This window comes from Protopterus annectens, chromosome 11.part0 (assembly GCF_019279795.1).
Source record: "Protopterus annectens isolate FY-2018-M chromosome 11.part0, PAN1.0, whole genome shotgun sequence".
Classification (NCBI taxonomy): domain Eukaryota; kingdom Metazoa; phylum Chordata; order Ceratodontiformes; family Protopteridae; genus Protopterus; species Protopterus annectens.
The window spans coordinates 769816235-769830506 of record NC_056745.1 but is presented as its reverse complement, the minus strand read 5'-3'; the positions used below and the strand labels follow the sequence as shown (position 1 = coordinate 769830506).

Below are 14272 nucleotides of genomic sequence, written 5' to 3'. Positions count from 1 at the left end.
GGGTTCAGTGATTTTTGTATCATTTTGGACTAATTCTGAGCATATCTGGGAGTTTCCACCCAGATTTCTAGCATAGCTAAAGAAGGCCTTATGATTGTCTTTTGAGTCCTTGGCGATTTTTCTCTCAAAGTTGGCCTTGGATGATTTTATGAGTGATCGTAGTTTTTACTAGTATTGATCAGAGATGTCTTCCCTTTTAGGGATTTTGCTCTATCTTGTAGTAGCTTTCTCCTCTTGTTGTAAAGTTTGTTTATGGCTGGGGTCCACCAGATCGGGCTTGCCTTTGGTGGAAAGGGTCTTGATTTTATTTGGGATTGCTTGATCCATTCAATCCTGGAGGTGCTCGTAGAAAGCATTTGTAAGGGATTCAGCAGCGTGGGTTGTGGTTTCCAATGGCTCAGGGGCCTTGAAGGATACCACACCAGTCTTAAGAAGTGTGAAGTTGGCTTTTGAGAAGTTCTTCACTGTGGTCTTTTGTTGGGGTGGGGGCGGGATGTGGATCTCCAGTGAGATTAGTTTATGGTCTGATCTCACCAATGAGGGATATACTTCCGGTGTGGAGCATTATGTCCCCATGTTTGTGATGATCAGGTCTAGTATATTTTCACCTCTTGTGGGAATGGTGACAAGTTGTTCCATAGCATTTGAGTTTATGAACTCCAGGAACCTTTGGGCTAAGGTGTTGGGGCTTGAGTAATGTTCCCAGTCTATGTTTGGTTAGCTGAAGTCACCCAATATGATGGTGTTTGGAGAGACATTTGTACTCTCCAGTGTCTTCAGGAAGGCTGTGTGGAGTTCCTGAGTTTGAGAGGGTGGCCTGTAACATGCTACAAACTGTAGAGCAGTTGTGCCTATGGTTAATTGCACCTGAATGGACTCTGATGCTTCGTGAGTTGCCACCAGCCTGGAGGTGTGGGTATCCTTGATGAATATTGATACACCCCCTCCTTTTGTGGTACGGTCCGGGTTTTGGGGCCGGAACACATGATATGAGGTAAAACCTAATAGTGCAGGGGTGCTCTCAGGAGCCTTGAACCAGGTTTCAGTCACAGCACAGACATCGATGTTCTCCATACTGAGGAGGGCTTCGAGGGCGTGCATCTTGAGATTTAGACTTCTGGCATTGAGCAGCATTACCCTTAGTTTTTTCCATTATTGTTTTCTAGGGCGGTGGGTTTAGAATTTGAGCCTTGTCTAAAAAAGGCACTATGGGGGTGGCAAGAGCCTTTGCCAATATCCGGAAACCCAGGGGTGACAGGTGCAAGCCGTCCCTTGCTAAGCAGCGTGGCTTGTCAAGCATGTCATTCCAGGCAGACAGACATTGGATCCCCTTAGAATGACACCAGAAATTAAGCCAATTATTAAAACTGATCATTTTGTCTCTGTATTGTGGCATCATTCTTGGTGAAGGTAGGATACTGCTCAGGGTCAGGGTCATACCAGCCTGGGCTACATAATCTGAGAGCTCCTTTATGTCTCTTTTCATGTAGTCCAGGGAGTGCGTCTCAGGTCATTCACACCGGCATGGACAATGACTGAGTCATACTTGTACTTGCTGTGGAGTGACCTGAGTGCTTGTGTTATGTGGCGGATTCTAGCGCCCGACAGGCAGCTTACTGTGACCCTCTCCTTGTTCAGTCTGGTGAGTGGGACGTCATTGTGTCTGACTATGGAGTCACCTATGACAAGTGTGTCTGGCATTGTGTTTGGCCTTAAGGGCTGTGACTGATTTGCACACTGACTTTGTGATCTATGTGTTGCTTGTGTTATGTCATGAGGTGGTAGTTGTTTGGGTGTCTGCTTTGGAGGCCTCTGCTGTTTTGGTAGATTTTTGATCAGTGCCTCCGAGTATGTCTTTGTGTGTTTATGTGTTTGATTTGTAGTTGTGATAGTTCTATGTGAGACTGGGTTTATGGTGTGTGTGGTTACCTTCTCCTCCTGTCTGGTTTTGCCAGTCATGAGTTGAGAGAGCTCAGCCTCCAGTTTGGCTATATAGTTGCATCTCTCGCATGTATTTGTGGGAGGAGGAGAGGGTTGTCTGTGTACATGAGGCAATTGTAACATTGCCTCAATATTCCCAGATTCACCAGCTGAGCAGGAGAGGACGCTAGCAACTGACCCTTTGACATGCTAGAAGAAATGAAAAAGTTTGCTGTGTAACTGAGTCAGAAAGGACACCTTTTTATCTTCTTTTTGTATATTTTACACTTGCTAAACAGCAAAACCTCTGCTTAGTGAGTGTAAAATAATGGTTGATGTTCAGTTTCCTCAGTCTGTGCTCCACAGTGGCTTGATAACTGCCGTGAAGCTGCAGCCTCATTCTTCTCAGTGGGCATTACTTGTATATTATACCCTGCTGAAGAATGCTTGTTCTGCAATCAGGGTATTGATGTACAGTTTGCCCATTGTCTGAACAGGACTAAAGTACAGTAGTCTTAAAATAGCCACTTGCATGCCTTGTTTTTGAACATTTGCATTTTGCATAATTTAAGGCTGACAAATTTACTACATGTCTGAATTGTGTCATTCAGTATGTTCATATGAAGTGAAAATAGAAAATAGTTTTATTTTAAGTGATAAGTGATATTTCTGTCATTTTATATGTTAAAATACACAGGCATGCACGTATTTCAGATTGTGATGTATGCTTTCCCTTATAGATATTAGCTTAATGTACATGCACTTAAACCATGACTCTTCGGAGACCTTATTCTGAAAACTTAATAAGCTTGACTTGAAACTTTGAAAAGAGATTGTCCTTTGAAGTTAGCGTTAAATTCATAGCAGAATTTTTTTTTGTAATAGTTACAGAGCAGTCATTTGGAAGCGGTAGTTTTCAGGTATCTTCAAAGTAAAATAAAACAAACGCTATCAAAACATTTTGTGTAATGCTGTGATTTTTGGCTTGAAAAGAGTATGTATTCTGTGTAAGAATGATTTTTGTATACTTTGGTTTGAATATGGAATCATTAAAAGTGACAGATATATTTTTTAATTAAAATCTGGGTTTCAGCTGCTGTTTTGCCTTTGAGGATGGGAGCTGGATCTAATGCTGTCTTTTAGACAGCTGAGCTATTAGAATTCCTTGAAAGGTTTATGAAAAAAGACTGAACCGTTTTTTAGACAGATGCATGTATACACAAACAGCAGAAAGAGCCACAAACAAACATTGTGGGGACAGTTCATAAAATGCTCATAAGTTCAGGCGTCAGTCATTTATGCCCAAAGTAGTATCTAATGTAACCCTTAACCAGTCTGTTCAGCAGCCAGTCTTTCATGCAGCTATTAGAATGATGAGTATGTTAGATGTATGCAGATAACTTGTGTATTATATTAACATCAACAAAGAGATTGGAAAGACTGAACACCTTTATTTTCAATGGATTACTATCAAAAATGCAACATTGAAAAGCGCAAACGGTGATGTTACCGACGCATATACTTGACTCGTGAATATTAAATAGGTGCAGTGGTCGACGTGGCAACATCGACAACGTGTTGTCAATGTTAATGTCGACAGTTGCCGTTACCAGACATGCTTCATGTCCCTGCCTTGTTTACGATATTATCAACTGACGGTCATTTGTATGTCGACATTCTAAATTTTGCACATACTGTGTTCAAACAAGTGCCTGTCACTTAACTGACTTTCTGCCTTTTGATAGTAAACCATTTTCAAGGAAGTGAAATAAGATATATTAGTTAATAAACAGGCCATGTCTAAATAAATGGCCTACCTCATTGCCTTTTTTTGTGAGAGTAAATCCTCTATGGCTGTGTATGAGATCATTGTGCTAGGGCAGCAGCAACATCAACAGTATTTCAAAGATTTTTTTCTGTGCAAGCCATCTTGCTGACACATGTTCTGCAGAACACACTTCACAAAACGCTGCAGGTTGTTTGGTATTGTTGTGGCCCAGTGGAAAAGATCTATGACTCTTAGGTTTGGGGACTGAAATAAAGTACAGATTTCCAGCCACGGTTTTTATGGACTTTGCATGTTCTCCCCATGTCTGTGTGGTTTCCTTCCACCTCCCAAATCATGATTGACTACGCTATAAAGTGTGTGTGTGTGTGTGTGTGTGTGTGTGTGTGTGTGTGTGTTTGTGTGTGTTTGTGTGTGTGTGTGTGTGTGTGTGTGTGTGTGTGTGTGTATGTGTGTGTGTGTGTAAAACATTAATTAGCCTTTGTGATTTGCAGTAAATTAAATAGGTCTCCAAGGACTCCATGAAAATGATTTGTGTTGTAACCCTTATGCAGTTTAGGGTGATTGCATTCCTTCATTGTGATTCAGTTTACTTTTCTACAAAACTGTTTGAGTCTGGTGTGCAGTTAAAATTGGAAAACTAGTCAGCTATTCTGTAAACTAATAGAATTATATGTAGTCTCATTTTTATGAGTAAAATACTAAATAAAGTTGTTATTTTTTAGGTATGGCAGCCCTGGTCATGTGACCAAGGAGTATTTTGAGTTTTCTGAATTCTTCTTCAAGTCCTATGCTGCTGGGATACAGCAGGTAAAAATGTTCTTCTGTCAGCATTATTAAAATTCTTAGAATGCAAAGAAGATATATACACATTTGATTGCAGTATTGCAGATGAGGTTCACCATAGATATTACTAGGAAATGCACCAAGAATATTCTGTGTTTTACTGCATGTATGGTCTTCAGTTGTGACCTGTGTCAGATATTTAAAAAATACATTCCATGTTGCTATTCAGAAGTCCAAGTTTTTCTTTTCAAGTTTTTAAACATTTGAAACCAAGGCTTATTACATTGACATTACTCATGTATTTTACTAAGAACTTAAACTTATAGCAGTGATTATTAGAAGGCAAAACATTACATGTGGTTTTTGTTAGATTTTATTTTTTTAACCAATTTGAGATTGTTTTTAACTGGTCTTGTGATCTTTATCAGCAGAAACCTAGGCCAAAGGTTGTCTTTTAACTGAGTTGGTTGACTTGCCCAGATAACTTCAGAAATGATGTGAAAAAAGCAACACTACAAATTGCATACTGTGAACATTACTTTATGTATTTGTCTTAAAAGAAATTGATGACAAGTGGATGCTTAATTTTTAAAAGCAGTACAGATTAAATTAAATTACTATTTCCCCTGTTCTTTGTGTTTGCCCCCCCCACTGAGACACTAAGCTAAAGTTTCTAAAATTCTAACCTACGTAGGGTCATTGACTTGTAGCTCAGAGTCTTAGGACTAGAGCTGCAATATTGACTTTGACACACCCACCTAGGGTTTTTATGGAAGCAAGCTTTTCCTCAAAAAGAAAAGATTTCCAAGATGGCTACACTCTGGGAATGCAGAAATTAGCTATTGATCAATGTGAAAAAAGAAACTGAGAATTAAGAGGCAGTGATAATTTCATTTTAGGAAGATTCAGTTACTGGCTGATAAAGACTCTGTCTGGATTCCTGCAAAGAAGAAATTTAGAGAACCTGAAAGAAATATAAATCAGAAAAGGTGAAGAGAAAACACTGGAGGAAAAGAATCCTGCAGTTCTTCAGCAAAAACAATTCAAGCTTCAGCACAAGATATTTCTTCCAATAATTTAGAGGAAAAAATAAATCAAATGTGCTTAGAGTTGGTGATTAAAATAAATTAATCCTTGAAAGAGTATATCAATTCAAATAACAAAAGGCTGGAAACTATAGAAGCTTTAACAGGCTATTTAGATGAACTGATAAAACTGCAAAAATCAGAGGCTGAAATTAAGAAAAGGCTGGCTGAGTATATTTCTTAAGAAGAGCTGTTTTGAAAAATGTTAGCTTTAGAAGAGAGAGCACAGAGAAAACCTGGGATTTTCTGCTGTACCAGAGAAATTGGAAGGAACAGACTCTGGACTGGTATTCCACCAGGATTTGTTAATTGAGAGGGCACATGAAGGGGTCTGTTAGTTTCTCAAAATATGCATTTGTCAAATACATCTTCATTGACAGATAGACAGCAAAATTCATTACAGCAAGCCACGGAATTTTTGCCAGGGTTAGGAATCACTGGCCCTCTAGCACTCTGGGACACACTGCACTAAATCAAACCTACCCAAGTGGGGGGCTGCACCCCCCTCCCCACACCCCCTAACTATAGATACCAACTCCGAAATTTCACTACGGTGGGGAAAAGGGCAAAGTTGTGGTGATGGCCCAGTGGTTCCTAAGCCTGAGAAAAATTCTGTGCTTCCCTGTAATGAACTTTGCTGTTTATCTGTCGATTAATACATATTTGACAAATACGTATTTCGAGGAACTAATATAGACCCCACATGAAGTGTATGCCCCAAACCTGCCCATAAGAAAGCATCCAAGACCTGTGTTAGTAATGATGCATTCATATTAGCAGATAATCCTTTCCAGCAGTTGATCCTCAAAAACTATGGCAGAAGGGAAAAGTAATTAAAATTGGAGACAGCAGAGTGTTTGTTGAAAATCAGAAGAAAAGCAAATTTTTTGTAGCAATCAAGGAATGCAGATGTAAGATTCATGCTGCTGTATTCAGCTGCCTTCAGAATATATTTCCTGGAAGGTCAAAGGCATTTTGATGCAGAACAGGCTAGGAAGTAAATAAAAAGTTTATCCATCCAAAAGTGAACCAGCAAACAGAAGAGGACTCTGCTTCTCATTTTTCTGACAATCAAGCTCATATAGAGACTTTGACAGTGAAATATTTTCCAGTGTTGCAAAGGAAAATGTTTTATAGAGAGAGAAAAGTGGAGGAGTTGACTAGGAGGAGTACCTAGGGACTTGAACCACAGTCAAGTGTTGGGAGATAGAGATGAACAAGATCACCAGCAACACTGAAATTAGTGAGTACATGGGAGACTATAAAGCATCAATTACATCTGTAAAATATAGCTTTGCAAGAAAAAGTGGCTGAAAAAGACATGACTTCTGTTGGCTTTAATAGAATTGTGGGTGGACTGTAAAACATATACTCCACTTTGTCCTTAATGTTTGAGACACTAAAAGAGAAAAAGTAACCATAATTTAAACAGTTTTTGCTCTTATTAGAATTTGTACAAAGCATTTCATGATATGAACTCCATGTTTTATGTATACGTATGTGTGTGTGTTTATTTATAGATATGCATATATATATATATATATATGTGTGTGTGTATATATATATATATATATATATATATATATATATATATATATATATATATATATATATATACATATACATGGGTCCCCTTTGACATGGTCGACATTTCAAAATGTTGAAGACCATATGGATGAAGACCATATGATCGACCTATTGAAATGCTGACCAGGCGGAACCGGCATTTCCGTACAGTGCCAATTGGAAAGCTTTCCATCTTCCACACTGTAGTGCTATCTTGGAGTTGGTATATTTAAGTTACAGGGGGTGTGGGGGGGGGGTGGAGCCCCCCTGATAGCAGTGTTAAGGTGAGTGTTTGTTGTTTTTTTTTTCTTTACATGTTCGACATTTCAAATGTCGATCATATGGTCACGGCCATATGGTCTAGACCCATGTGTGTGTGTGTGTGTATATATATATATATATATATATATATATATATATATATATGCACACACATATGTATAGTAAAGTAGTTTTTGCAGTGTGTAGTCGGGTATTTTAAATGTGGGAGGGGGTATCTTTATTGATGCCTGTTTTAAAGATATTAAAGTAAAAAAGAGATTTTTTTTTAGTTATAGGAATGTAGGCTGTACAATATAACAAGAAAAGAAATGCAGGAGAAAAGCAAGTTTAATGTTAATATATTATGATCTTGGGCTGCTGCAGTAGGGGTGGGGATGTAAAAGTGCAGTAATTATATGTAGAATTAAGATATTTCATCTTATTTTTACAATGGTGAATGTCTAGATTAATGCCCTTGGCTTAAGCTATAAACAAGTGATCTGATGTTAATCTTCATTCCATTCATTACTGATGGGTTTTAGTTCCATCCTTAGAACTGAGCCGGCCTTATACCAAGCTCATGCCAGCCAAAAACATTCGAGCTAAGCTTTTATCCATAATCCCCTTCTCCCTGTTACCTCAGATCTCGTTTACTGTGTAGCCGTAAAGCCACGTTCAAGCCAGCTCTCAGCTAAGTCTTTGATATTTTGGATAGACAAGTGTTTGTTGGAAAGTGAGATACCTTACTCTGCTTTTTTTTTTCTTGTACCTAATTAGCACCTCTTGGGTGATCCTGCCTGCAGACAAGCTTGTTCAGCTTGTAATGCAGCACGCCTGGAAAAACTCTGACAATCTTGAGGCAATCCCCAGGAGACCAGACAAGATCTTGTCTCCCCCTGAAGAAAATCCACATTGTTCAAAAGGTTTACCAGTAGATGTGATGGTGGTGGCTGCAGCCATGAAGAAAGAGCTTGCTGAGGAGAGCCATACTGTTCACCCTCCTAACAGGGAGTCCCAAGTGGTGGACAGACTGGGGAAGCGAGTATTTGCTTTATTGACCTTTGCAATTCGGTCCTTGAACTACCTGGCACATTTCGCCAGACTCCAGAGTGGCCTAATCACCAAACTATCTGGTACTGCATCAGAACAGGTGTCTGACGAGGTTAATGACAATGTAGCCTCACAACTAGTGACCCTGGAATCAATTTCCAATTCGTCCATAAGGTTAATTTCACATGCAACCGAAGGGGCGGCTAGAGTTGTGGGTTCAGGTGTAGTTAGGAGACGTCATGCCTGGTTGTGCCTATGTAACGTCACTGATCCTTTTAAGTCTTTCTTCCGTAATGCTCCAGTGGAAGCGTCTTCCCTGTTTGGCCTTAAAGTGAAGGACATGCTACCCAGGTGTGAGCAGGATGGCAAGACCGTGTGCGCCATTGGTGCATGTTTCGCCACTCCTCAGCGTTCCTTTTCCAGGAACCAGAGAAGTGGGAAATTGTGGCACAAAAAGTCTCAGGGTCCTTTTCTTGACACACATATGGTGAGTTCACCCCCAGAGGCAGAGGGGGAAACTCTTCCGTAAGACACCCTTACTGAGGCAGATTGGGTCCGCATAACCAGGGTTCCAGAGATTCTTTCTCTGGACAACCCTGTCAGTACTCCTGAAGAGCGACCCAGTTACTTTCCCCTGGAAGCAGACGGGGGACGTCTTTCTCTGCACACCAGTGCCTGGCTATCAATTACCTCTTAGTCTTGGGTGCAGAAGATAATAACCAGAGGTTACCAAATCCCATTCGACTCCTACCCAAAGCTACCAAAATGAATTCCAGACATTCCACCCAGTCTAAGGGAAGAAGTAACTCTACAAATAGAAAAGCTGTACTTAAAAAGAGTCATCCAGAAAGTCCCACCAGACCAGATCGGATCCAGATTCTACTCAAGATATTTTTTGGTGCCAAAAAAGACAGGGGACTGGAGACCAATGGCCTTAGCTGTTTAAACAAGTTTGTCAGCCAGACAAAATTCTGGATGGTCACTGTTCAGTCCATTCTCCCCTTTCTGGAGGAAGGTGATTGGATGTGCTTGATAGACCTTCAGGATGCGTATTACCACATCAAGATGGGCAAATGCCCCAGAATATTCCTTCGCTTCTGGCTGGGAGCCAATCATTATCAATTTCGTGCTCTGCCTTTCGGACTCTGTACAGCCCCCAGAGTGTTCACCAAATGCATGGCAGCAGTGACAGCTCACTTGAGACTACAAGGATTCCGGGTCATTCCATCTCTAGATGAATGGCTCCCCAACAAACATCTACTGGTAAAAGCTTTGTACTACACCCTCTCTTTGGCAAATCACCTGGGAATCTTTATAAACTGAGAGAAATCCAATCCAACTCCAGCCCATTCCTTGGAATTTATAGGGGTGACATTCAATACCCATTCTTGCTTAATCTCTCTCCCAGATCACAGGCTTCAAAGACTAAGGATCTAGCACCGAGTGATACTTTGCCATGACTTGGTTTCAGCTCGACAGGTCCTGCAGCTGTTAGGGTCAATGGCAGCATCAATATCAATAGTACCCCTAGCAAGGCTTCACATGAGACTCCCTACAGTGGCTCTTGTTAATCCAATGGTATCCAAATCGCCACCCATTTTCCTTCCAGATTTGAGTAACAAATCGATGCAAACCAAGATCTTTCTTGGTGGATGAAGTCAGAGACAGAACTTTGGACCCAATCCTTCCACCCCCTCAGCTCAGTACCATTGTGACTATGGACACTTCCCTGATAAGGTGTGGGGGCATTTTCAGGGAATGACTGTCCAAGACCCATGGTCCTATTTAGAGGCCAGTCTGCATATAAATCTTCTAGAACTGAGGGCAGTGTCTTTGGCATTGCAAGCATTTCAGTCTGCCTATCTTTCAGGAACAATTGCTATCCAGTCGGACTACATGTCAGTAGTTTGGTATATCAACAAACAAAGAGGAATCAAGTTCTATCTTCTATGTTGAGAGACCATGAGAGTTTGACAACGGGCGATAGCTTCCAACCACTTTCTAATGGCAATGCAGATCCCAGGGAATTCTAACATGATCGCAGACAAATTGAGCAGATGCATTCTCCTGCTTCACAAGTGGTCCCTCAACCCCAACTTAGCATCAAAGATTTTCAGCCGTTGGGGCCAGCCTTGCTGTGACCTGTTCACCTTCCCGTCCAACCACAAATGCAGCAACTAATTCACCCTAATTCCACTGCAGGGGGAGTCCCCAATAGATGCTCTTATCCACAATTGGCTCACGGGACTGCTTTATGCTTACCCTCCCATTCCTCAAGTTCTGAAGAAAGCTCTTTGGTTGAAAAGCAAAATGATCCTCATAGCACCATATTGGCCTCGACAGGTATGGTTCCCATTGCTTTGGCCTCATCTACTTTGCAGACCATGGGCCTTGGATCCAACTCAAGATCTGATTTCTCAGTCGCAAGGGTTGAGCCACCCTAACTTGACCAGTCTAAAGCTCACAGCTTTTCTTCTCTACTTCGATAATCGCCAGGCATTGTAATCTTCCCTCTCCAGTATGTGACATTATTCTGGCTTCACATAAACCATCCACCAGAAAACTTTATGCTGACAGATGGAAAAGATTTTCTGTTTGGTCTAGACAGAGAAAACTAGATCCATATTCTGCACCGGTCTCTGCCGTACTCCAGTACTTATCTAACTTTGAGGAGGGTGCCGCAGCATCAACTATATGAGTTAATTTAGCTCCATTTCGAATTTTCATAATGGTTTTGGTGACTCCTCTTTAATTTCTCATAGTCTAAGCAAAACCTTTTTGAAATGAGTCTATCACTATAGATCTCCAATTCAGCAGCCCACACAACCTTGGAGTCTCACACTTGTTTTACAGTCTTTGACACGGCCTCCTTTTGAGCCAGCAGCCACGTTTGACATCAAGTTTCTATCTTGGAAGTCTCTGTTTCTGTTGTCTGTTACATTGGCCAGACACATTTCTGAGCTCCAGGCTGTCTGTACCAAGCGTTCTTATTTGATTTTCCATACGGACCGAGTATCACTACTGACCAACCATTCTTTCCTGCCCAAAGTAATCACTGAGCTCTCTATTAATCAGACTATTAACCTGCCAGTGTTCTTTCCTAATTTTTTGAACAAGGGAGAGTACTGTTTACATTTACTTGATGTCCACAGACAATTGAGATTTTACTTAAGACAAAAACAATTCAAAAATCAGACCAGTTATTTATATCCTTTTCTGTTCCAAACATGGGAATGTCATTGTCTGAAGTGACCCTATCCAAATGGCTGAGAGACTGTATAATTTTCATTTGTAACCAAGAAAGAAAGTCTGTTCCACCAAACACTTCTGTGGCATTCCATTCCAGAGCTTCGATGGACATCTGTGCAGCAGCTACATGGGCCTCCCCCCATACTTTTATCACTCATTACAAATTGGATCTGGTCTCCAGGGGAAGAGCTTCATGTTAAGTTGTCAATCTCGCCTTCATTCTTGCTTGATGGGTTCGGAGCCGATCCTCGGCCCGACTCGCACTTGCTAAGCTCGAGAGTCACTTTTACCAGCTCGAGGCAGCCCCATATCCCATGATGCAAGGCGGTAAGTACCCAGATCTATGAGGTCCTCCTTTTACCAGCTCCTGGTAAGTGATTCACTTTTTGGATATTTAAGCCCCTTTTTCTAAAAAAACCCTTAATAATTAGTTTTTAGTTAATTATTTACTTTTTGTGACAGAAAATCCCTGTCTTTTCTAATTTATTTTAGTCAAACTTTACCCATCCCATCCCCTCCCTGTTAGGGTGTGTGTGTTTGTTTATAGAAATACCTTTTGGTATTTTATTTAAGTTAATTTTTTGACTGGTGTGTGTGTGTGTTTGTGTAAAGCACCATGTCAAAGGAGAGGGTCTCAGGTTTTAAGAAGTGTGACTCGTGCTGTCAGAAGATGTCTCTGACAGACGGTCACACTTCTTGCCTGGGGCCTCTTCACCTGCAGGACTCCTGTGCTATTTGTCATTCCTTCAGCCAGAGAGTCCTGCAGGAAAGACGCAATAAACTGATCCTTAGGGGCCTTCTTAAGCCGGAGGGCTCTCCGGCTAAGTCGGCTCCATCTAAATCAGTTAAATCTTCCAAGGCCCAGACTTCTGTGTCTAAGCCTGCGGCCCGACTCGTTCGAGTCGAGATCGGCTGGAGCCGATTCTGGCTTAACAGCCTTCGCACCGATGGCTATCGGTGCCGAATCTGTATCGACTCGGCTCCGATCGGTTCCGACACCCATGCATCGGTGTCGGCCCGATCGGCTCCGACACCGTTACTTTGGTGGCTGTATCGGCTCCGGCTGGAGCCGATATCGAGGTTTCCTGTCGGCTCCGAAGTCGGCTCCGACAGGATCTATAGTATCGGCTCCGCTGGCTCATTTCAGGGAGAGGGCGAGGTTTCCTTCCTTGGAGCCGATACTTCGGCTTCACCTCTTCTATCGAACGGAGCCATCGGAGCCGATCTTCAAGGTCATCCAGACTGTCAGATCATGACCTAGAGAGAGTGGTCAGTAGATTACTTAAGTCACAGGTACTGGCCCAAATGTTACATAGTCCGTCTCAACAGACGACTGTTGGTCCACACCCCGTTACAGTTCCTCCTTCAACTCTACCCCAGAGCTTGGAGTTGGAGTCTTCGAATGGTTACTGCTACGGCTGGAGGACGGATACCCCTTCTGTTCCTTCAGCCTCTACTCTTATCTCCTCTTGAGACCTTCCTTAGAGGGATTCGTGGTCGGGCTTCCATGGTCTCCTCCGAGGGTGAGTGGCATCGACCCTTGTCCGAACCCGCTCTTCCCCTTGGAGCCTCGGCCTTGGTGAGCTCGGCTCCGACATCTGCCTCGGAGGCTTCCCTTCGGTGGTCCCTGGAGTTCCTAGCTCTTGAGCGGGTTCTCTCGGACCTGCCTGGGAGGAGCATTCGAGGTGATGAAGAGTGTACTGGCCACTGGTATCAGTCAGCAGTCTGTTCCCGTAGCTCCTCCCTCTATAGTACCTGTTGACATCTCTGCCACTTCTCTTGCTACAGGACCCAGAGATCCTCCGCCTCAGGTTTCCCCATTGGGAATTTCCCCTCTTCCGAGGATTCTCCTGATGTTTCGGGAGATCCTCCTAGGAAGAGGACTTGTAAGAGGAAGCATGTAGACTCCCCAAGTCTGTCACTTGGATACTGACTTTGATGAGTCAGAGGGATCCCCTAGATCCCCTCTGAGGATGTCTCCTTCTCAGACATCCTAGAACTCCTGAAACAGAGGGAAACTGGCCCACCAACAATCCCTCTGAGGATGAGTCAGTATACCTAGAGGCGCTTGGATCTCCCACCTCCTGGGTGTCTCCGCCTTCGACCCCTTATGCAGGTTATTGCACGAAGGCGTGGACAGCTCCTGACTCTGTAGAGCCAGTCCCTAGGAGGCCTTCAAAATTTATCACTGCCCTGTGACAAACAATTCCTTACTAAGGGTGTCCCGCTGATGCCATGGTGGTGGCTGCCACCAAAAGGAACTTGCAGATCCTTCCGTGCCCGTCCATCCTCCTAATAAGGACTCTAGGACCATGGATAGGTACGGTAAGCGGATGTTTTCCTCAGCGACCTTTGCTATGCTCGCTGAATTACCTATGTCACTTCACCAGACTCCAGAGGGATATCCTTAAGGAGCTGGGTGAAGTAGTTCAGGATCCTACAGCTGCAGGGGCTCAAGAAAAAATTGCTTCGCAGCTAGGAACCCTCAATTCCATTGCAAACTCCTCCATGCTAATATCTTATGCTGCGGATGGAGCCAGTAGAGCCGCAGGTACAGGTGTGGCTCTTA

At 42.5% G+C, this 14272-nt stretch overlaps 1 protein-coding gene across 1 annotated transcript in view; it reads left to right on the top strand.

Annotated features, from left to right (window-relative positions):
• IPO8 (importin 8) overlaps positions 1-14272 on the top strand; it is a 3293983-nt gene that overhangs the window by 899721 nt on the left and 2379990 nt on the right. The window contains exon 8 of the mRNA XM_044088203.1: positions 4432-4516. Coding sequence (XP_043944138.1) covers positions 4432-4516 — 85 coding nt within the window. The remainder of the gene's footprint in view (positions 1-4431; positions 4517-14272) is intronic.